General features: G+C 44.3%; 1 protein-coding gene and 1 long non-coding RNA gene across 5 annotated transcripts in view; one reads left to right on the top strand and one right to left on the bottom strand.

Moving 5' to 3' along the window:
* The window catches only part of ATP13A3 (ATPase 13A3), a 58,374-nt gene extending 44,150 nt beyond the window's left edge, over window positions 1-14,224 (bottom strand). Inside the window, exon 1 of one of the 4 annotated variants that reach the window (XM_048314219.1) lies at window positions 14,135-14,224. Coding sequence is in view for 1 of the 4 variants with exons in the window: in XM_048314214.1 (XP_048170171.1) it covers window positions 12,813-12,850 (38 nt within the window). In the remaining 3 variants the exon portion in view is untranslated. Of the gene's footprint in view, window positions 1-12,812; window positions 12,870-14,089 lie in introns of those variants that run through there. The other 3 variants (XM_048314217.1, XM_048314216.1, XM_048314214.1) reach the window with 3 other exon arrangements.
* A 2,525-nt stretch (window positions 14,225-16,749) lies between these two features.
* LOC125331148 lies at window positions 16,750-20,375 on the top strand. The gene is made up of 2 exons (XR_007205872.1): window positions 16,750-17,163; window positions 17,530-20,375. It is a non-coding gene; the product is annotated as an uncharacterized LOC125331148 (long non-coding RNA).
* The last annotated feature ends 2,848 nt before the right edge of the window (window positions 20,376-23,223 follow it).

The following is a 23,223-nucleotide window of genomic DNA, read 5'->3' as shown; positions in this document are numbered from 1 at the left end:
ATTTCAATTAAAACATGCTGTAAAAATAAATAAATGGACAAGGACACAAGGTTAAGGAAACGTAAGGATCAGGAAAAAAATATTTACAAGCACATTCTTCTCAAAATGTATTTCATAACATTGCACATGCTAAAAATCAATCACCAAAAAAGCAAATTTGAACACAACATTGCAAGGGATGGAACCAAAATTTCTGCCCACAGTGTCTTGGACATAAGTCCTATATTTACGTTCCAGTCCTTCTCCTTTACTTTTTTTAGCATCTATAAAAATAATGTATTATTTCCTAAAATTTCTCCACTGGCAGCTTTTGAAACAGACGGGCAGAATTTGCAGCCACTCAGAATGAAAAAAGGACCATTTAATACACTTGCAATTAAAAATCTTGAAATCTATTTAAACAGCTATAATAAAGTCCTGCTAAAATGCACCTTATGACATCTTGTCACCAAACAGTCTGTAATCAGGATTCATCATTAGTCTCTCTACCTCCTCAAAGGAAAGAGTTTCCACGTTGTTCTTTTTGGTTTCTCAGTCTCCAAGGAGATTCTGTATACAAGTATGCCTCCACTCCACATTTTTTGCTTCTCTGGTATGTACCACTGTTGCAGGTACCCAGGACACCATGGTGTGTGCCAGGTGGATTTTGCTACTTGGAAGGATCCATATGTCTGAGCTGCAGCACAACGCTAGAGATGTCTCACACCACCAGGCAAACCTGATACCACATGTGAGAGCCTCTTTGCCTGTCCCCAAAACATAAAACCCATGTCAAAGACCGCCCTGAAACTCAAACAGATCCCTTTACAGGTGATACACCACTTAGTCAAAGGCCTGGGGCTATCACACTTTTGTGACCATAAAGGTTATGACTTTTACTTCAACATGCACTACCGTGAGCTTACACACATAGTTTAAATGCACCTGTAAAGCTTTCAGTATTATTAGAACGTATCTGTATTTTTATAAGCATGTGGTTTACAAACACAAGAAATACTCTACTTGAGAGGCACCCTCATCCTGAGAAATGCACCTTACAAATACGGGAACTGATGCAGTTTATGGCTCTCCAGTAACTTGCAGCTGAACCCTTAAATACAAAGCTATCCACATAATGTGCAACAGATGCTTGGGTAAGACATACAAACTAAAATAACTATGGAAGATCAAAAATCCTTCAACTATATTTTGAAAGGAGTTAAGGTTATAATTTGTACTACAAACAAAGCTTAACACTTTAGTCAACTAACCAAGCTCTAACAATAAGAATGACATAATAGTTTAATGAATACATGGAAATTTTACAAGTACACGAGCTAAATTTTAACAAAGCCCTCCACTCAATACCTATTTTATCACTTCCCATCTTAGGCTTTCTGTTATAATACAAGCTTTTGTTTCTGTGTTTAGGCTTAAGGAAGACCATTGTATCCAACAATCACCAAACCAAAATTGTATTTACATTTGTAGAGTGTATTCTTTGTAAAGTATACTTTTTGCAGGCTGTAATAGCAATTGCAATGTTTACAGTAGAGTACAGGCTACATTAAGGAAAGATAATTCTACATCTAACAATAAACTCAGTATGTCAATTCATCATGATAACAAAGTACTATAGCCAATACTACACTCAAAACTTACTTTCTAACCGGTCTTCAGATCATTATTTTCAGACCACTTAGAAATTTGTTATCAATGTAGCAGCAATGCAGAGGTTGAAGATAGGTTGGAAGAGAATTTAGGAAAGCTGTTGGTCATCTCAAGGACATTTAGTTAACCATTTTACCACCTAACCTCAGCATCTCATTTATTTTACTTCAAGCAGCAGCTATTCATATTAATGAAAATTTTAAACTGAAAAACCAAGCACCAAAAATCACAATCAACCAAAGCTTGTTCTTACTCTCAGGCTCACAGAAGCAGTCTTTACCTGTTTCCTTTCAGATCTGGATCTCTTACCTAGCTGCCACGAGGGAAAGAAGACACGTCCCACAGTCAGGGAATCCAACAAAGCATACATTTATTTTGGACGCTTGTTAGCTCTTTTCTCTCTTGGAAGAGTATACCAGACATTTGGGTTAGAATTCACAGACTGTGTTTTGTTTGTTCTTGGAAGAGAAAGTTAAACTGTTCCAAATACCTTGGGTAAGGCATGGCGCCATTACACCCAGCGTGAGTTCTCAATAGCTGAGCACTGAAGCTGTTTCCAAAGAAACGTTCCTTTCTCACACGAGGCGTGAACTTTACTCAGCCCTTCTATGTGATTAAATAACCAAGACTATTATGGTCAGATAATGGGGATGGCAAAGATGCCCCATCCCAGCACCAAGAGACCCGCAGCCATTCTAGAGGAGAACTGGGAGTCTGAAGACCTGGACCCAGCAACAATGGGTCCTTTCAAGGAAGCATTTCCCCTTAGGGGCCGTGCCAAGAGCCCAACCTTTCCTGTGTGGCTGCCGCCTTATTGTGCGATGTAGAGTATCTGTTTCCTGGGATATATTTGCTTTTGTAGTATGGATGCTCAATAAAAGGAGGCAATGACTTTTTTTCCTCTTCCTCTTATATTCTTGGAAAATACTTTTGAGGTTAACATAAGAACATTTGAATTAAATTTCTCTTCATCTGCAAGGAGATCATCAAGCACAACCAGACTAATCACAAGAGATGAACTTTCCTCTAAAGTTTAGACATTTAACTTTTGTTTCCTCAGAAGCACATATAGTGGCATACAGCTATGACTACAGCAGTCGTACTCATTGTAAGCAAGCAACTGGCTTTCACGTCTTCCTTTCCCAGCCTAATTATGACTTAGTACCTTTCACTGCTTTCAGCCAAGCATGCTCAGACAAAGCAGCACTATTTCTTCAGTTTCCTGAAGTCAAAATGTAAAACTAAGGGAGTCTTAAGTTCAACTATATAACTACTAAACATACACAACACAAGAGTATATTCCAGAATAATAGAAATAGCATCAAATTGTACTCATTTCTAAAAATGTATTCTGTAAGAGAATCTATATATTAAACCTGGGGTTTCTAATGCTTACTGAAAGTACAATTTTTTGAAGTAGTCAATAAATTGACAAAGTCTGAAGTATGTGGCACACTCACTTTACTTAGACCAGAAACACTTCAAGGAAAGAGCTCTTGTGTGCAAACAACTCGTCAATCAATAGAAATACTGTGCAAGACAGGAATCGTTAAAACTCTAATATCTAAATATCATATAACAACACTAAATATTCAAGTTAAAAGACTCTGTGAAAGACTTAAATTCAATTTAAGATGGCACATATGACAATTTATTTGTCTTGATCTCAAAGTAACTGAAATAATTCCCAGAAAAATCTGCAAAGAAGTTCCATTCCGAGACTGGACTGCTGTAGAGGACAATTTTCTTATGCACAGGAATTTATGGGACCTCACAGCTTAGCTCCTGAAGATGATTAATTTACTCTCAGAACTACCATATGAGGCAAGGGGGAAAACTTGCGCTCCCTGTTTCCAGGAAAAGAAGTTTGACAAAGTCAAGAACAGAACAGACATACAGGACTGTAACATTTAACTCTATGCTTCCATGCCTGTAATGTAAACCTTGTCCCACATCCATCTAGCTACTACGTCCCAGTCATTCAGACCAGTCCTACAAATCCAGAAGAGCTTTAGCGATTTAGTAAACAGTTATATTTCAGAGAAGGACTTCTACAATCCATGAAATTCAAATAACTCCCCGCATTCTACTACATTTCATCACTACCTTAAATAGCTCAATTTAAATGACACTGTGCAGTGCTTCTGTGCCCCTTGGGAATGACTTCTACAGCATCAGCAGTGGGAGACATCTCCTGTATAATGGAAACAGACTGCAGAAATCTGACAAGGAATATCCCTTCAACTGCTGCAATGTTCTCAGTCCTAATGACCATCAGTAAAGGTCTTGAGACTTGCTTCTCCCATATGTAATAGCTTTTGCTTATCAGTCCATTTATAGTTAACTTTCATCCTGCACGCTTACCTTAAAGGAAAAATTCTGCCTTAACATATCTTGTCTAGAGCAACATTTTTATCTGTTTGAAATACCTTTTTCAGAACTTTTCTCTCTCTCCTAGCCTATAAGATTTTTTATAACAGTACTAAGAGGTGTAACTGTATCCATCTTCTCTTTGTGGAGGAGGAAAGCTAGTTTCCTTAAAAGCAAGACTGAAATGTTTCAGGTACATGAAGTGTATCAAGGAGTGCTTTTTCCTCAAGCATTGACCTCACTAACTGAAATATCATCACTGTCTAGCCAAATATTCTGAAGTAGCCTCTTCCCAGATAGCTCTAATCCAGATGCTCGACTCAGCTTTCCCCCTTCAGCCTTGCTTTTTCATAAATGTTAGGTGAAAACAGAGGTCAGCTTCCTAAAGCACCACTGAGGACTTGCCACTTACGTTAAATGCCCAAGTAGCTTTAACTCCATACCCTTTGTATCAAAGCCACAGAAGAACAGAAAGCTGGGCTGAAGGCTAAGAGAGCAACAAAACAATAGGCCAGAAAGGTCAGATAAAACGTGCATTTCCCCTGCCATCAAGGAGACAGCACAGATAGAATCACGTAATGATGCTCCCCAGTGCACAATCTCCAGTCCCAGGGACTTTTAGTTCAAGAGCTTCATGAGCCAAATACCCTACCAACTTATTTAGTACTAACTGGACTTTTCCTGGGGTTTTTAAAATTATTTTGTGGCACATTTTAAGCCTGCCAACATTATACACAGAACTCCTGAGTTCATAGAGAAGGATTCATTTTTCCCTTATTTTGACCCTCAATCTATTAACTTTATGAGCGTGCACTTCGGTTTCTCCTTGGCTACAGCATTCGGAAAAGGAAACTGCCAAACAACTACTTAATCTGAATATAAGCAAAATAATAAAAAATGCTTTGAAAAAGACTGAAGCTCTGAACATTACCTTACTTCTATGGGAAATTAAGAAAAGAATCAAGCACAAGTCATTGTATTTTTACTATCTTTCAAGTTGATATTATAGGTACCAAGCCCTTTTTCATAGCTGTATATACTCCCACACTTTCAAAATTAAAAAACACTAACCCAGCTAAAATCAAAATTAGTATCCAAAGATCCAGGTTGTTCACTGATAGAGGGATGCAGAGATACAAAACACACTCTTCAGGAAACTAACATAGGTAAGATGGGAGGATAGAGCAAAACACCATGCAGATGATTCACCACAAAATACTGCCTCACAAGCTTAGCAAACTCAAGTGCCTGGGTATAGCTCAATGTCTGCACTACCAAAAATTACAAGTCTCCAAGAACAGTGAGCTTTACAAAAGGTGAACTATTTCCATTAAGCTAGGCCAACAAAAAGTTATTTTCTTAGGGTGCACACTAAAATATTCTCAACCCAATGCATTCTTCTTTTGCCAGTACCTCATCAACCAGCACTACTGTTTGACTATAGGCTGTGTGAGTTCTTCCACCACACCCATCCGTGTTACATACAAGTGTTATCACGCTTCAGCTACAACAGACAATTATGGCATTTAAGATACTGTTTCTTCACAGACATTATGCCAGCAAAGGATGACAGCAAGCAGAAAACTGAGAATATACATTTGTTTTAAATGCAAGGTGCAGACTACACTAATTCAAAACACCTTGCACTGAAACCAGAGCCAGACTCCTATGACCTGTTCCAGAAATGGACTTATGTGGAACAGCATCTCCAGCAAAGAGACAGCTGCTAGTTAACACAGCAGATAGTCACTACTGAAATGAGCACGGGCTAAGAACTGGGATTACAAATGCTAGCAGCATACCAGTACCATCTTAAGGCATAAAAATCCTCCACAATATACATGCTCAGAATGCAATTATGCCAACAGTCTTCCTACTGAAAAAACCTGTCTCTCTCTGGGGAAGGGATTTTGCTGGATAATGGAAAGGGTGGCAGAAGGAAGAGTTCTATAAGGACACCTCCATCTGCACACTACTGAGTAAGGACTCTGTCAGGCTGACAAGACTGTAAGCTATTTTTCATTGTGCTCTTGCCCTACAAAAGGCATGCAACTTGCATGGTGAAATTTGTGTGTTCCTACATTTTTGCCTGTTCATTACTAAAGTTATTTCTGCTGGAGAAGACAAAGTTAAAAAAAACCCGCAACCTATACTGCTAACAAAAATTAAAATTTGCAGATGAACTAAGGAAAATTAAGAAGTTAGGAGCACAAGCAGACTTTCAACCAACATTGAAACGCAACAGCAGTTTTCCAAGTGCTTCAGTTCACTCAGACACATTACATGTGCCTCTGCTCCAGACACGTCCTTCACCACAGGTTGATCTCACCCAAGCAGTAGAAAGCCATCACAGCAGTACAACCGTAACGAACAGGCAGAAGCTGTGTTTCATCCATACACTGTTGGCATTTAGAGTCTGGCTGTCCGAACTGGACTCAACACCATTACTTCTTACCACAACACACATCTTCTATACTCCCAGTATTACAGCCCAGTAGGCTGCCTCTAGCAATAAAGCATGGCAATGACGCAGGGAAGTAATGTCGAGACCCTCCCTCAAAGCACTACTTAAGGTTTTGAGGTCCTCACCAAATGGACCAACTGAAGATAGGGTTAATCTAAAGAATGCACTCTGCAAGACTGCACATTTGACAGCCCTTTTATGTTTCCATTTGAATTACCAGTTGGTCTGAAAAGGACTTTCTGCTGGCTTGTCAGCAGATCAGGAGTACTGCTCTAGTGACAGAAGCACCGCTTTCAGACAGCAGCACCCTCAGCCAAAGACCACTCAAGCCAGTGGAACAACCCTTTGAATTCACTGGGCTTTGGATCAAGCCTTCACAACTTAGTGACAACTGCAGGTATGTTAAGAACCCTCCATGCCTCTAAGATAGAAATAGTTCCCCTGATTGAGAAACAGACGTAAGAAAAATTATCCCTCTGCTCAGAGAAAAAAAAATTTCTAGCAAACAGTAATAGGACTTTTCAGGAAATGAACCTGTACACAAAAGTTCTACAGATCAATAAATATTATTATGGGGTAAAGGTAAGGTCAGGCAGGTAGTGTAACTTAACTGTACAGTCTCCCTGTTGGAGGCCAACCATTACCCCTGTCATTGACCTTTCAGCTCCTGCTATCTACTGCTGCATTAAATGTAGCCAGCAGAAAATAAACTCTTGCTATTGTTGATGTGAAACACCATGGCAGATCTTAAGGGCAGAGTTCATAAGGGTAACTGTACTTTTCTTCAATGATTTGGAGACGTGCGTGGTATGACAGCGAAATGCACAGGATTAATTGAAGTGTTTTCACACATTCCAGTTATGTTACAAATCAATTGCTGAAATAGAAGGAATAGCTGGATCCTTTGTTTTGTCATGCAGTCTACTGCAGACAATCAAAAGCAATTATAACAGTGCATAAAAATAATTATATATAAAATAGCATGGCTATACTTGCAGTTGGACTTTCCAGTTTGCAATGGGTCCATTCTCACTTAGGCTCCCTGTAGTGGTGAATATACCACGGTAGGGGAACTGCAAAGAGATCTTCAAAGCCAAAGGCAGATCTTTGTAACTATGGATGAGAAATATTATAAGATTATCACCTGAGTCTAAAGCAGTAATCTGAAAGCTACTAAGACTACTAAAATGAATGGAAACTCATCAGTGCTCTGCTAGGCTTAACTCGCACAGACATTGCGACCATGTAGTACCTTCACCATGGAGGTTTAGAACATCCTGACAGCACAAGAAAACTTGCTCCATTTGCAGGAGGCAGCATCCAAGAGAAGGAAGTAACATCCAGTACATCATACGTTTCCAAACCAATACAAGCACCACAGTTCTAACCATTTGAATCTGTACAAGATCTTCTAAACACACACGATACTACCAAGAGATTGACAAAAAGAATCCTGTGTATTTCTCCCCCATTGGCTCAAACTTGACATCAACTAAAACTAGAATCCTATAAAATGAGATTAAAGGGACATTAATAGTGAGTTTGTCTATTCTCCAACCTAAACCATATACCAGTCCTTCTAAACACACAAACTTGTTATTCATGGCCACAAGTAAAGACATCTTAAAGTACTATTTCTACTGTGAGAAATGTTAAAAGTATAATTGGTGTTTTCCATGATGAAACTTAATCCCATTTCAACCTGTCCATCATGGTCACTGAAAATAGCATTTCCTTCTTACAAATCTTTTAAATACTTGAAATCTCTTACATTCCCCCTAAACTCCTCATCTCTTGCCAAAATAACTTGGATTTTTTCCACATTTATGAAGTTGTTTCCTCGAACTCTGATCACTCACTTTCTCTACTCTGAACTCCTTCCAAGTGGTCCAAATTCTTCTTGAATCTTGGCACCCAAAACAGATGCTGTCTGCACAGACTGTACATCAACAGCAAATAAAGCCAACGGATTTAAACTTTACATCTCTCAGACAATACTCCTGTTTAAACTTTCCAGTAAGATATTTGTCTTCTCTGCAAACAGCATGACACTGACTCATGTTCAACTTGTGATCCAGTACACCCCCAGGTCCTTTTTCTAGTAGCTAACCAGTTATTCCTCACCCTGCATCTCCACAGCTGGTAATTTCTGCCTAAGTGCAGTACTCTGCATTTGCCCCTATTGAATGTCACACTATGTTTCAGGTTATTTTGAACTCTCATCATGTCCTCCAACACACAGGCCCTGAGAATTTAGTAAGCACATTTAATCAGCCAGTTGACTAATGTTTTCATTAAAGGCAACCATACCCAGGACAGAATCCTTCAAGATAACCTCTCACTTCAACACTGGATTGTTAATTACAGTTCTCCAGATAGGATCATCTACCTCCAGATCATGCCTTCATTTACTTATGAGGCCATTAAAATGAGGAAAACTTTATTAAATCAATCAATTAATTCAGGAGACAAAACCTCCACTGCCTCTGCTACAGCCACAGAGCCTTCTGCTCTGCAGTAAAAAGGTATTAAGACTTCAGACACAATTACTTTTCCCACAAATCAGTTCATGCTGCTGTATCTTCCAAGCACTTGAAAACAGAATGTTTGCTTATTAATCTCAACTGATGGAAAAAACTGAGACAAACTGAACTGTCAGACTGCAACTCATCTTCCTCAGCTCTTTTCCCTTGTAACTGAAGACTCATCCTTTCCCAGTCTTCTAGTACTTCTGCACAGTTCTAGATAATATTTTTGAGCTGTTTTGAGAATTGTACAGTGAAACTTATCAGGGCTAATAGACACAAACATCTAGTGGAAGTACGCTGTAGTGCAAAATACTACCTTGTCACAAATATTCATAAGATTAAGCACCTGCATGACACTGTGAAAGAAGACAAGCAAAATAGGCCCTAAGCATTTCAGATGTCCTGCACCTTCTGTAGATACATGTGCTCCCCATGAATCAAGTGAGACACTTCCCAGTCTTACTACTACTACTAACATGCTTTTACAGGTAGCTGGCTTTTATGTCTCTTGCTACTTGCCATTTCATTTGCACTTCAGCCTTTGTGATATCTGCCTCTACCACTCTTTTACACATGTTCTTCACAATGTGACTCACTTTCACACTATACATGTATTTTCTTCTTGCATCCCAAGTCAGTAAAAGCTTGCAATATAAGCTGCTCTTACTACTCCCTCTCTCAAAAGCCTTCCCATTACACTGTTCTGTCGCCTATCCTTTAAAAGAATCAGCTCTGATTTCACAGCCATTGCCATTTATCACCTTCCATTTTGACATCTTCTAGCTAGAATAAAATCTAAAGGAGCTGCCATTTTTGTTGCTGCATGTACCCTCTAAACTGAAAATATCACTGCCATATAACTTGGCTAAAGGTCAAAAAAGAAAGAGTTGGGTATTTTGATTTTGAAGGATGACCTTTTAATCTTAAATACCACATAAAAAAAATCTCAATCCAACTAAAAAGTAATGAACTTGCTACCAGTTCTACTACCACATCCTCTTCCAAAGAGCTGCTTTAAGATGAACCATGCAATGTCACAATTCTAATAAAGCAGAACCACACAAAAAAAAGGGCTAAATTCTTTCAAATTAAAAACACACAATGAAAAAATGAAAATACAGAATGAACGCAAATGCAGCTAATTCTGGTAAGTTTGACAGGATTACAAATGTGATTGATACTGCACCACTTCAGAGCAAGCAGCAAGATTCCATGGCCAGGGAGAATCCTTCCCAATCCCAATCCATGCCACAGCGCTCCATGAAGATGGTGCTGAAATGATACATTTTAGAAAAGGAGCAGCAAGACACAGCACTTCAGCTTTTTGTGCAGATCACATCCATAACTCCTGAACAGAGACTGTGAATCACCCATCCTTTTGTATTTAAGCCTGCTTTTCAGCCACCAGAAATTAAAGTTTACAGTCTTATTTCAATCAGGAATAAAGGTGTCAGACTTGGAGCTATAATACAAATACAGTTTACTATAAAATGAACTTTTGTTCTCTCCTATGCAGATTATTTAACAAAGGAAGCAGCTTTTTTATGAATGAAAACTATTTTTAGCTCATTGTGTAACAGTGAAAGGGAAACATTTTAGCATTACAGTTATTTAAAACATTTTTTTCCAAGTTTTATTGTGAAATTAGGATTTTTGAGCTAGGATTTGTCTTGTATGAACCCTCTCATGCTAAACATAACCAGATCCAAGCACTAGTCAAAATGTTGTGGTTTTTTTCACCACTGAAAGTCCACAAAACCTACTCATCTGTACAACAGCATGACTCCAGACCCAAAGCAGGTTTGTCCATAGTAGATGCCATGCTGTGGAGACCAGTAATCCCTGCCCAAAAAACATGCATTTAAATACAAGATCTGTTCTCCAAGGCAATTCTTGAAGACATTCAAAAGATGAGCCTGAAGACACACGGCAGAACCACGTATTTTCATGTTATGTTAATAAAGCTTGGGCACTGACTAAATCTAAGGAAACCTTGTATTTCTAATTTCCAGAACTCAAGAGTTTTAGAAGATTTAACTAAAGGACTTTGTTTCACAAGGCAATAAAGGAATGAAACATCTCTCCATGCTAGCTACCATCAGGTTCATACCACACAGACATTAAATAAGAAAAGTGTTACAACCATGCTCCCTGGTCTGCAGTTAAAGATGCCTGAGCACAACACTCAACAGAGACATTTATCACAACAGAAGTAATAATTTCTACAACAGACCTTGGACAAGCTAAGTTAAAGTAATCCCCTGTTGCAGATTTCTGTTGTGTACAGAAATAAAGCAAACGCTATCTGAAGGTTTCCAGAAAAAGGAACAAGGGTGCAATGGTCAAAATGCTTAATGAAAACCTGACCTTCCATGCCAGTTCCCAGTTCTAGTGCAGATTTCCTCTACAACCTGGACAATCCACTTGGATCTGGCTTTAACAATAAAAAGTTATTTTACTTTCACAGAATAAAAGGAATTTGTCTTCCTCCCACAGAAAATTAATGTCTTGTTGGCTGTTTTATACTCCACACAGAAAACAGTAGGATACTACCTCCTCAAGGCAAATGAGAAGAAATAATCTGAGGGTTCCATGTCAATACAGAATTTTTTTTAATTTCCTTTTCCAGAATAATTTATTAGGAACCCAGCAAAATAGCTTGTCTGACGACCCATGCCTGTCACATGGCACAGGAGCAGAACAGGCCTGAATCATGAAGTTTCTCAATCACTCAGACATCATGATGCAACTTCCCTTCCTGCTAGGCAGCCCCCACGCTCCATTGCAGACACTGCAAGCTTCCTGACCAGGCAGCTGGGACCTTTCACCCCTCTCTCTCCAGGTTATGGATGAATCAGTGCCTAACAATGCCATGAGGTCCTCCCCAGACTAGAAAGAAATTAAAAAGAAATACAGGAACAGATGCATGTTCTAGAACACAACTAACAAAAAAATGTAAGGGGGGAGAGCAAAACGAGTTCAAAGTCTAGAGAACACTACTGGAAGACACCAAACAGAGCTTGGAACAGCACCACTGCTCTTGGGAGGTATTTGGGAAGGCAGCAGCTGCTGTCCAGCAGCTCTGCTGGAGTCTGCAGAACTGCTCAGACCCTTTCACTGCTTATACCTCCTTGTGTCATGAACAGTCAGCCTTGGTCAAAACCAAAGTTAACAAGAAGATCTCCCTTACTCATTTTCTGAAGCACTTTAAAAACTGATAACCTTGCAGCACATCACTTTTTCATAGCTGACCTAGGTGCTCACACTAGAACACTCCATGTAGCCAAAAGCCAGTGTTCTTTCCCACAGGTGAGTACACCAACAATAGATGACATTTTTGTTTCACTAAGTCATGTTAATGATATGCTTCTTAGAAGTCAGGAGAGTTAGATCAGTACCAATAGATTTCCAAGTCAATTGTACAGTTCCAAGTTGGCAGAGCATATTTTCTTTAAAATTTGTGGAACTGTAATTAACCAACAAGAAAAAGCAGCTAACAAAAGCAGTAGTACACAGCCATCAATGTCATGCCAAATACCAAGACAAACATTTCCTCAGTATATGTGTAATAAAGATGCACTGCTTCACCCATGACACTGATACAGGGACATTAAGTTTATGAGGACCACACTTATACCACAGAGTAAATTTAAATAATGCCAAAAAAAGCCGTTTCTCCACAACATCAAGAAAATCAATATTCTACAGGATGTAACGGTGTTGTATATAATTTTAAAAAAAGGTAAAAGTGGCAATTCTTTCAAACATGATGGAACTGAGGGCTGAAAAATATTGCTAACCTGTCTGAAGAGCCAGTGTGGGGACAAATCTCATACATACAACAGCCGAGTCACCTACTACAACAAAAAAAAAACCGACAAAAAAACCAGAGTAATGAATAGGCTAAATGGAACATAATCTTGATTGCCCTTGCTAAGAAAACACCATACAATTCCAGTGACTGCATACAGCAAAGAAAACACACTAATGAATTCTAAAGCTGGTGCAAAACTCAGCAACCTCAGAAGAGAAAGCAGTCAGACAGCGTGGCCAGACAACTACCATCACTCATGTTAGAACAGTTTAGAGTTAACCATCTCCCACTGCTGGAGGCAATGCTGTCTCAGCTTCTTGAAGGGCTCCAAAAGTATCTTCCAACTACAGCACCTGCAGGGATACACTGATCCCAGCAAGCAAGCCAGAGCACTGATGGTAGTAGCAAGCTTTCAGAACCAATACTGTAGATACTCAAGTTTTTCTTCACCTTAAGTATCAATTCTGTTTAAATTCTCAATGTTTAATTCACCTAGTAGCTGTTTATCCCTGAACAAGCATAAACAGGCCTCCTGTTAGGGATGACGCAGTGGTTGTCAGAGGTGCTCACATTGCGAGATCCCCATCTCCATAGCTCAGCTGATAGAAGGTGCTCTATAACCTTCGTCAGCATCAGGAAAACGCACTGACTCATGTGCTGAATAAAGGATGAGACGCATTGAGTCCTCGTCTTGGGATTCGAAAGTTTCTCTTTGGTACACGATCACCAGCATTCCCCACCGACCCCGCCACTGCAGAACACGCTGACGTGTGCCCAGGCAGCGGAACGCGCGGTGTTCGGCAGCCGGGACCGCCGGCAGAGCTGGAGGCTGGGCTGAGAGGACAGAGGAAGCGGCACGGGAGAGCTGCCCGAGCTGCCGAGGGTGCCCGACAGCCCGCGGCGGCCCCGGGGCAGCGCGGGGGGGCGGCCGGGCCGCTGGGCCAGCGCCGCACGTGTCCGGACACCGGCGGCAGGGACACGCCGGCGGCAGGGACACACCGGCGGCAGGGACACGCCGCCGGCCCGCGCCCCCGGCCACGCGCGCCCCTTCCCCGGACGGCGGCGCTGCCCCGGCCGCGGGACCCGCTCCACGGCACCGGCCCCGCCACGACCCCCGCGCCCGCGCCGGGCCGCCCCGCGGGGGCTGTCGCGGGTGGAGAAGCGGCCGGCGCGGCCGAAGGGCGCTGCGGGCGGCCGCGCCGCGCCGCGCCCGGGGCGGCGGAGACTGCGAGCGCCGCTGGAGGCCCGCGGACCCTCCCTCACCTGCCGGGCCGGGCCGTGCCGTGCAGTGCCCGCGGCCCCACTCACCGGCGGCCTCAGCGCAGCCCCATCGCCGGCGGGGCGGGCGCGGGGCGGGCGCGGGACCGGCGCGGGACCGGCGCTCCCCCCCCACCCCGCCCGCCGCGCGCGCGGCTGCGGCTGCCTCGCGAGGCGCGAGCGGATCCGCCGCCAACCGGCTGCACGCGCCGGCCGCGCTGGGCGGGGCGGGCGCGGAAGTGACGGCGGCGCGGCACGCGCCAGCCCCGCCCCACGCCGGAAGCGCGGGGTGTCGCGCGGGGCCGGGGGGCGGGGCCGGCGGGGGCGGGGCTTCGGCGGGGGCGGGGCGGGGGAGCACGTGAGGACACGGCTGTGGGGACATGGATGTGGGGACATGGATGTGGCGACATGGATATGAGGGACATGGATGTGGGGACACGGCTGTGGGGACATGGATATGGGGACATGGATATGGGGACACGGCTGTGGGGACATGGATATGGGGGACATGGATGTGGGGGACATGGATGTGGGGGACATGGATGTGGGGACATGGATGTGGGGACACGGATGTGGGGACATGGATATGGGGACATGGATGTGGGGACACGGCTGTGGGGACATGGATATGGGGGACATGGATGTGGGGACATGGATGTGGGGACATGGATGTGGGGACACGGCTGTGGGGACATGGATGTGGGGACATGGATGTGGCGACATGGATATGAGGGACATGGATGTGGGGACATGGATGTGGGGGACATGGATATGGGGGACATGGATATGGGGGACATGGATGTGGGGACAGGGATGTGGGGACATGGATGTGGGGGACATGGATGTGGGGACACGGCTGTGGGGACATGGATATGGGGGACATGGATGTAGGGGACATGGATGTGGGGACATGGATGTGGCGACATGGATATGGGGGACATGGATGTAGGGGACATGGATGTGGGGACATGGATGTGGCGACATGGATGTGGGGACATGGATATGGGGGACATGGATATGGGGGACATGGATGTGGGGGACATGGATATGTGGTGACATGGATATGGGGGACATGGATGTGGGGACATGGATATGGGGGACATGGATGTGGGGACACGGCTGTGGGGACATGGATGTGGGGACATGGATGTGGGGGACATGGATGTGGGGACATGGATGTGGCGACATGGATATGAGGGACATGGATGTGGGGACACGGCTGTGGGGACATGGATATGGGGACATGGATATGGGGGACATGGATGTGGGGGACATGGATGTGGGGACATGGATATGGGGGACATGGATGTGGGGACACGGCTGTGGGGACATGGATGTGGGGACATGGATGTGGGGGACATGGATGTGGGGACATGGATGTGGCGACATGGATATGAGGGACATGGATGTGGGGACACGGCTGTGGGGACATGGATATGGGGACATGGATGTGGGGGACATGGATGTGGGGGACATGGATGTGGGGACATGGATATGTGGGGACATGGATATGGGGGACATGGATGTGGGGACACGGCTGTGGGGACATGGATGTGGGGGACATGGATGTGGGGACATGGATGTGGGGACATGGATATGGGGACATGGATATGGGGACATGGATGTGGGGGACATGGATGTGGGGGACATGGATGTGGGGGACATGGATGTGGGGACATGGATATGTGGGGACATGGATATGGGGGACATGGATGTGGGGACACGGCTGTGGGGACATGGATGTGGGGGACATGGATGTGGGGACATGGATGTGGGGACATGGATATGGGGACATGGATGTGAGGACACGGCTGTGGGGACATGGATATGGGGGACATGGATGTGTGGACACGGCTGTGGGGACATGGATATGGGGGACATGGATGTGGGGGACATGGATGTGGGGGACATGGATGTGGGGACATGGATGTGGGGACACGGATGTGGGGACATGGATATGGGGACATGGATGTGGGGACACGGCTGTGGGGACATGGATATGGGGGACATGGATGTGGGGACATGGATGTGGGGACATGGATGTGGGGGACATGGATATGGGGGACATGGATGTGGGGGACATGGATGTGGGGGACATGGATGTGGGGACATGGATGTGGGGACACGGATGTGGGGGACATGGATATGGGGACATGGATGTGGGGACACGGCTGTGGGGACATGGATATGGGGACATGGATGTGGGGACACGGCTGTGGGGACATGGATGTGGGGGACATGGATGTGGGGACATGGATGTGGGGACATGGATGTGGGGGACATGGATATGGGGGACATGGATGTGGGGGACACGGATGTGGGGGACATGGATGTGGGGACATGGATGTGGGGACACGGATGTGGGGGACATGGATGTGGGGACATGGATGTGGGGACACGGCTGTGGGGACACGGATATGGGGGACATGGATATGGGGGACATGGATGTGGGGACATGGATGTGGGGACACGGATGTGGGGGACATGGATGTGGGGACATGGATGTGGGGACATGGATGTGGGGACATGGATGTGGGGACGTGGATATGGGGACATGGATGTGGGGACATGGATGTGGGGACATGGATATGGGGACATGGATATGGGGACATGGATATGGGGGACATGGATGTGGGGACATGGATATGGGGACATGGATATGGGGACACGGCTGTGCGGGGCTCTGCAGGGCAGGACTAGGGGTCCTCTTGGGACGGGGATGGCAGTGGGTGTTGAGCTGCAGGACCCCACCTCAGGGTGGGAGTGGGGGTTCCCGGGGGTCCTCCAGGCCATGTGTGCTGCCCATGGGCTGTCCTGCAGGCACTGGGGGCCGGGCGTTGCCCCTAAAAGCTGCAGGACAGACATCTCCGTGGAGTCAGGTCCAGCTCTGCCAGTTACCTTGCAGCGGTGCCTCCGCTCCTCCATCGCCATGGGATGGGGAGCAACACCAGGCCAAGACCTTTACAGCTGCTGTTGGAGGCTTTGGCTCCATCCAGCACGAGTGAACACCATGGCAGGACTGACAAGCAGCAGAGGCGCCAGACGAGCAGCTCTGCACATCTACTCAATGTGACCACTAGGTATGTTATGTAGCGGTGAGAGAGGGTGGGGATCACCCTGTAAGGCATGAATGCCCTGGGGCACCGCCACAGAGGCAGCACCGACTGAGGGGCTCCATCGCAGACCCCAGCTCAGGTGTTGGACACCACCCCATCCCCGCAGTGGGTCACTCAGCTCCTCTTCCCCTCAGCCTCACAGAAGTGCCAAGGGGTCTTTCCTATTGTCCTATCAACATCTGCTTTTAATAACCCATCTCTGCTTCTGTCAACTGTCTGCTCAATTTTGAAGAGCACTGCAAATCGTTTAGGGGATTTTTAAGCTACAATAGGATCTATATTTATTTTCACACAGTACTATTTTTTTCCAGTAGTTCTTCTCGATTGCAGATGAATGTTACATCTCATTGCGTGCAACCCCAGCAGTGACTGAACGGGGGTTACATCCATCTGGCAGAACATCACATCACCCCAGCAGCTCTCTGGGCTTCCTCAGACAGCTCCAGTGACCCCACAGCTCTGGGGTGAGTCAGCCCAGCACAGGAATCCAGCTGGAAATTCTGACAGTAATGGAAAGAAAAGACATAGTTTTCTGTTGGTCCGGTGAGTTGAGCTCATTCACTCATGTGACCACTGTTTAAGGGAATGAGAGGGAAAAAAAAAGAGAAACAAAACTACCCCTTTTGGCAGCCACCCACACATCAGGCATAATACTGAGCTGCTCTGACTCAAATCAGATGGATGCCTTCCTCTACTCAAAAAAACCCTAGAAACACCTATTTTCTGTTAATGTGCTAACTCCAGTACTGTCACAGTTCGATTCTCTGTTGACTGCACACTTCATTGACCACCTCCCCACTCTTGCCAAAAGCTGGTGTCAGCCTGGCCAAGCTTCTGTCCCTGCTTACCTGAGACACACCAGTTACTAGGTTTTATGTAATGACTCAACAGTTACTTCCCCTAATTCTCTGGAAATCCAGTGATACAGTAATTACTGAGAAATCAGTCCTAAGGGTTTGGTGATCTTCTCAGGCAATTCTTAAAATACTTTTGCATGAAAGTTTTAAAGATGGGTATTAACCAGTGGTTTTCATTCACTCTGGTTACACGTGAAAGACAAACATACCTCCAATTAAATATGGTGACACCATTCTGTCCATTTTCCAAACAAAGAACAGAAAAAAATACTGAATAATTTCAGGGTTTTTTTTTTCATTGAATTGAAATTGTTGTCCAACATCCAGCCTAAATCACTGCTAGGATTTTCTCTGTGCCTCAAGGAAATGCCACTGGATGGTGATCAATGGTACTGGCCAATATATTTTCATTGGATTTCCCTAGCTAGTTACCTGTTTTGCAAACTGCTAAACTACCTATCACTATCAGCTTGCCAAATTCCCATCTATATATGTCTTTATTGTTGCCTATTTTTCCCTTTTGACCAAAATGTTTTGTTTTAAAACCAGAACAGCCTCCTTTTTATGCCACTGAAATTGTGAGCATTTGAGTCACCTAACAACACAATGATGAAGGACTCCCCCAGTTTCCATTTGGATCACACTGAAGTATTTCCTCAGGCTCACTTTTGCTCATAACTCCTCTTAGCCTTGCAAACTGCTAGCAGTGTCCCCAGTAGTGTCGTAGGAATGCGGGGAGATTGAAATGGGTACCCTTCTGCCTGGGTGTTGGAAAACAAGAGGTAAAACACATTAGTAGAAATAGCTTTCTAGGTCATACAGACCTAGAAATTACTATGATGAGGAGAAGCCAAGGAGATTTCTTTTTGGATCAAGCATTGACTGGTAAAAAGAGCCTACCATATGACTCAGAGGTAAAATATTATGAAGTTATTAGTGCTATTAAACAGAAGCTCTTATTCTGTCATTCCCTGTTAGTAAAATGAGGTAAAAGGTTTGCTTTGATACATACATTTCTATGTTCTTCCACAAAATTCCTTTAGTAATTTTCAATTAAAGATCAATTTCTCATCACATTTTTTAACCCATTGCATATTCTAATGTATTATCTTTATCCCCATTAGAAGGTTTCCCATAACACCTAATTGCTTTTCTTTTTCAGTCGCTGGCAAATTTGAACTCGTTTATTGCTTCACAAACCTCAAACCATGCAGGCTTTTATTAACTCAGAGATTAATTTTGTGGTTGGCACACTCCCTGCTTTCCAGCTCTCTTGGCATCACTCTGGTTTGTACTGCTGGAAGTGCCTGGCAACCTCAGCTCTCCTGCAGCATTCCTGGCTGCAACTTCCCTAGGGAAGGGATGGATCACAGGGCATCATGAGTTATTTCTAGGTATACACCTAGAAATCACAGCTTCAGTGCTTTTAAAACATCAGGTGTTTAACCTGGTAGAAAAAAAACAAAAGAAAATAAATTACAAGAGAAACTACAAGAAAAACAACAATTTTTCTCTGGTCAATTCACCTTAGAGAGATTGGTTAGCAGGAGGAAATGAGCCAGAGAACACAATCCAGCATTGTCAGCGCTTCTGGAAATGTTACGGCCGTTCACAGCCTGTGTAATTCCTCCAGACTTTGCTCAGTGGGAGGAGGTAAGCAGCTTGGGGCTTGAGGACAGACAGAATGGTAAGTCCTGCAGCCTTTCTTAACGGGCTTCCCATGACTATGTTGATTGCATAGTTACGTATGTTCCACCTGAACCTGAACTGGGTACAAGTCCCACAAGAAAACTTACAAGTCCTTTACAACTTTCTGTGACCAGAGCATATCTTACACATGACATTTCTCAATTGCTCCCTCCAACAACCTTTTCCCCAGTGTCAAGGGCATTTGCTGTTTTCCAGCTTTGCCCCACCAAACCCTATTCTCTCTCCCAAGTGAGGCACAAATGATCTGAACAATGCTCATTAAGTGAGTCTCAGACTGACTAATCACATTTTATGTGCTTTCCCAGTCTGACTGTACCCACTGTTATCTCTCATCTATAACAGTAAATCCTTCAGGGCAGAGACCAGCATTGTTACCTGATGTATATTACCTAGCTGAAGGAGGCCAAGGATTTTATATGCTTTGGCAATAAACAGCATAAATATCATTATGCTTTAAGAACAGTTGTGAAGTATTTCTCCTTTGTGCATGGTTTCTAAATCAGCCAGGACATGAACCTATCTGGAGACCACATTTGTGTATGAAATCTATCTTGTGCCAAAACTAAGATATCCAAGTAGCAGAGAAAATAAATCAAAACTTACTGTTTATTTATTCAGTCTCTTTAATGTGTACATATTAGTGTGTTCCACCCTGCCTTTTCTGGTAGGGCTGTATAAATATGTGCCTTAGCTCAGAGGAGGTTATGGGACCCACCTCCACAGTGTACCAGCAGCCAGCTGGCCACATGTGGTCCCAGATGCTGCAAGCACACCTCTGCTAGCCCTGTACCAACAAGTCCTCCCTGAGGACAGCTGTAGGGCCTCCTGTGGGACACCTCTGGCCCTGTTTGTTTGACTTTCCTGGCAAGGGTTTTATATAGGGGGTTAAATCCCCATAGCCCAATCTCTCTAATCCCCATACATCCTTAGGCAAACAAAAAGAGCCTCATAAGAAAAGGGGCTGAGAGAGGACAAGGCTCCATGCCTTGGCTGTGTGTGTGGACATGACATTCCTCCTCCTACCTTTATGTGTTTTCCCTGACCTCAGTTGCCTGCAGGCTCTGCCAGCTTTGATTTTCAAGTTCAGTAGGTTGGCAACAGCAGTGGTATCACTCTGGGCTCTCGGACACAGCCATGGGATCTGCATGGCAACATCTGACTCTAGTTCTAGAGTGCCAGAGCTCATGAAAGCATAGACAGGTATATGGTGACCCATTAAACGGTGGTTAGCAATTACAGTTTCACTCTTCAAGATGATTCACACGCAGTTGAAAGCCGAAAGTCTTTAAAAGTTTCCTTTGAAAGCTCGTTAAACTACTTCGGCAAGCCTGAGTTGTTGAACAATTTATCACTTCTGTGCCAGATGAGCTTGTGAAACTGCTTTAAGAGGAAATTGTATAAAGTGCCCAAGATTGTCACAGATTAAGTTTCTTTTCTCTTGTGCCACTCAATCCTTTTTCCCCCATTTCCCAGACATCCAGTTCTTCTTGGTTTAAAATAGGCTGGCTAGTTATTTCCATTACAACAGCAGCATATCTAATAAGTCGCATGTCTTCAGCAGCAGTCAGAGCAAAGGAGAATTCATTGCTCCATTTACTTGAACAAGATCTTAAAAAGTCACTTTTTATAGTAGATGAAATAAATAATACTGTGCTTTCCCATTCCTCTTGCTAGCCCCACGACTGCCATGGGAACCAGTAAAGGAGGTCACACCTGTCTCCACATTACTTCTCGGGTCCTTTGAAGACTACTCCCTCCACAGAAGTTACCTTCCAAGCTCCTCTCCTAGCTCCCTGCTGCCACAAAGCTGTAATGGAATCACTGTAGAGCTACTTGGCACATCCTTTTTGTTGGTACTTGTCCTTTCCCTCTCCCTTCTTTTTTTAAAGTAAGGCAGAAGTGTTTCAGTCAGTAGGACTGCCAGCCTTCGCCTAGCTCATGTCATACCTAAGGAGAAGTGGGATCTGAGTGCCTTTATCTGTTTTCGCACCTCCACCATATCATTTCTTAAAGCTGCCATGCAGCACACACACAAAAGCTCACAGAGGGATTGTGTCCACCGAGGACACCAGCTTCCTGATGGCTTGCACAGGGTTTGTCACATCCAGCCTACAGACTGGGCTGAAATCCCCGGGTACCACATCACCACTGGTGATGGTAACAGCAGAGCAAAAGCTGCCACACTATGACAGAGGGTTAAGTGTGGTAGCAGTTGTCCCAGCCACAGGGAGAAGTTGCCAAGGGAACTCAGTAGGTACCTGCAAAGCTGCTGACTCCACTGTGTTCCAGTTAACAGCAGGAGTTTCACCCTCACCAATGGACAGCATAAACCCCATACTAGGTAACCTATTTACAGCTAAACTTCCCCAGGACTGCTAAGAAAAATAAAGCAGCTATCTAAACAAAGCTAAAAACTCCCCACATACAAGCCTTGAATAAGAGACTCTTGAGAAACCATCACTTCTACCCAGAAGAATACAACAGGCAAAGGGCAAGTGTCTGTGCTTTTTATTATTTAGCTCCAAGTATTTTACTGTGAAATTAATCTGCTGCTCACTGCCCACCCAGCACAGAGGACAGATTCAAGCTCTCTGGCAACTTTCCTAGCTGAAGAAGGTGATATCCTCTCCAGCTGAAGAATGCACACACACCACTAATGGATCTCGCCATCTAGCAGCTTGATGTTTTGATTTCATATTAGAATTGCTTGAAACTAGGACCTTTAATATGTCTATTGTTGTACATTTCTCTCTCAAAGTACATTTAAAGGACTTAATCAGACTCATTTCCTTAATTTCAAGCATATCTCTGAAACTTATTATCTCAGGCTGATGGCATCAAAGAGTGAATTAGGAATAAAGCCAAGTGAATAAAAACAAAGATATTTCCTTTCAGTTACTGTGCAGCCTTCACAGGCTGCAGAGCATTAGAGCTGCTGAAATACCACTGTCACATTCTTCAAGTCTGTGAATTAGTGCCTTGCTCTTATACCCTTGGCAGGAAGCGAGGACACGATCCCTGTTACACTTCGCCTAACAAAGCTGTGCTGTGATGAGCAGCTTTAGATGTGTGGCACTGGAAAAATGTCTTTGAACTATTGCTGTTTGGGTTCCCAGTTTCTGAGGCATATTTATCACAGCAAAGTTACCTACTAAACAAAAGAAACCCCCAAACCGTGGACTTGATTTCTATAGCACATGAAACCCTTGATTTCACCTTCTGTCCTTCAACATCATTAGCAGAGAAGCAGCAGATCTTGCAGCTGTTCTGGGCCAGGCTGGAGGTCCACACAGGGCACTGTCCTGGCCATCTCTGATGGCACTAAGGAGCTCTGAAGTGCTGAAGTGCTCTGAAATCCAGGATGAGGAGATACCTTGCACACCCTCCCACCAGGTAGCCAAACAGAAATCTCTCTATTACAGCCAAGCCACTGGGAACTGCAACATGGGCAGGAACA

The sequence above is a fragment of the Corvus hawaiiensis genome, chromosome 10 (genome assembly GCF_020740725.1).
Source record: "Corvus hawaiiensis isolate bCorHaw1 chromosome 10, bCorHaw1.pri.cur, whole genome shotgun sequence".
Lineage (NCBI taxonomy): Eukaryota > Metazoa > Chordata > Aves > Passeriformes > Corvidae > Corvus > Corvus hawaiiensis.
The sequence above is the reverse complement of the archived record's forward strand: the minus strand, read 5'-3'. Positions and strand labels throughout refer to the sequence as shown.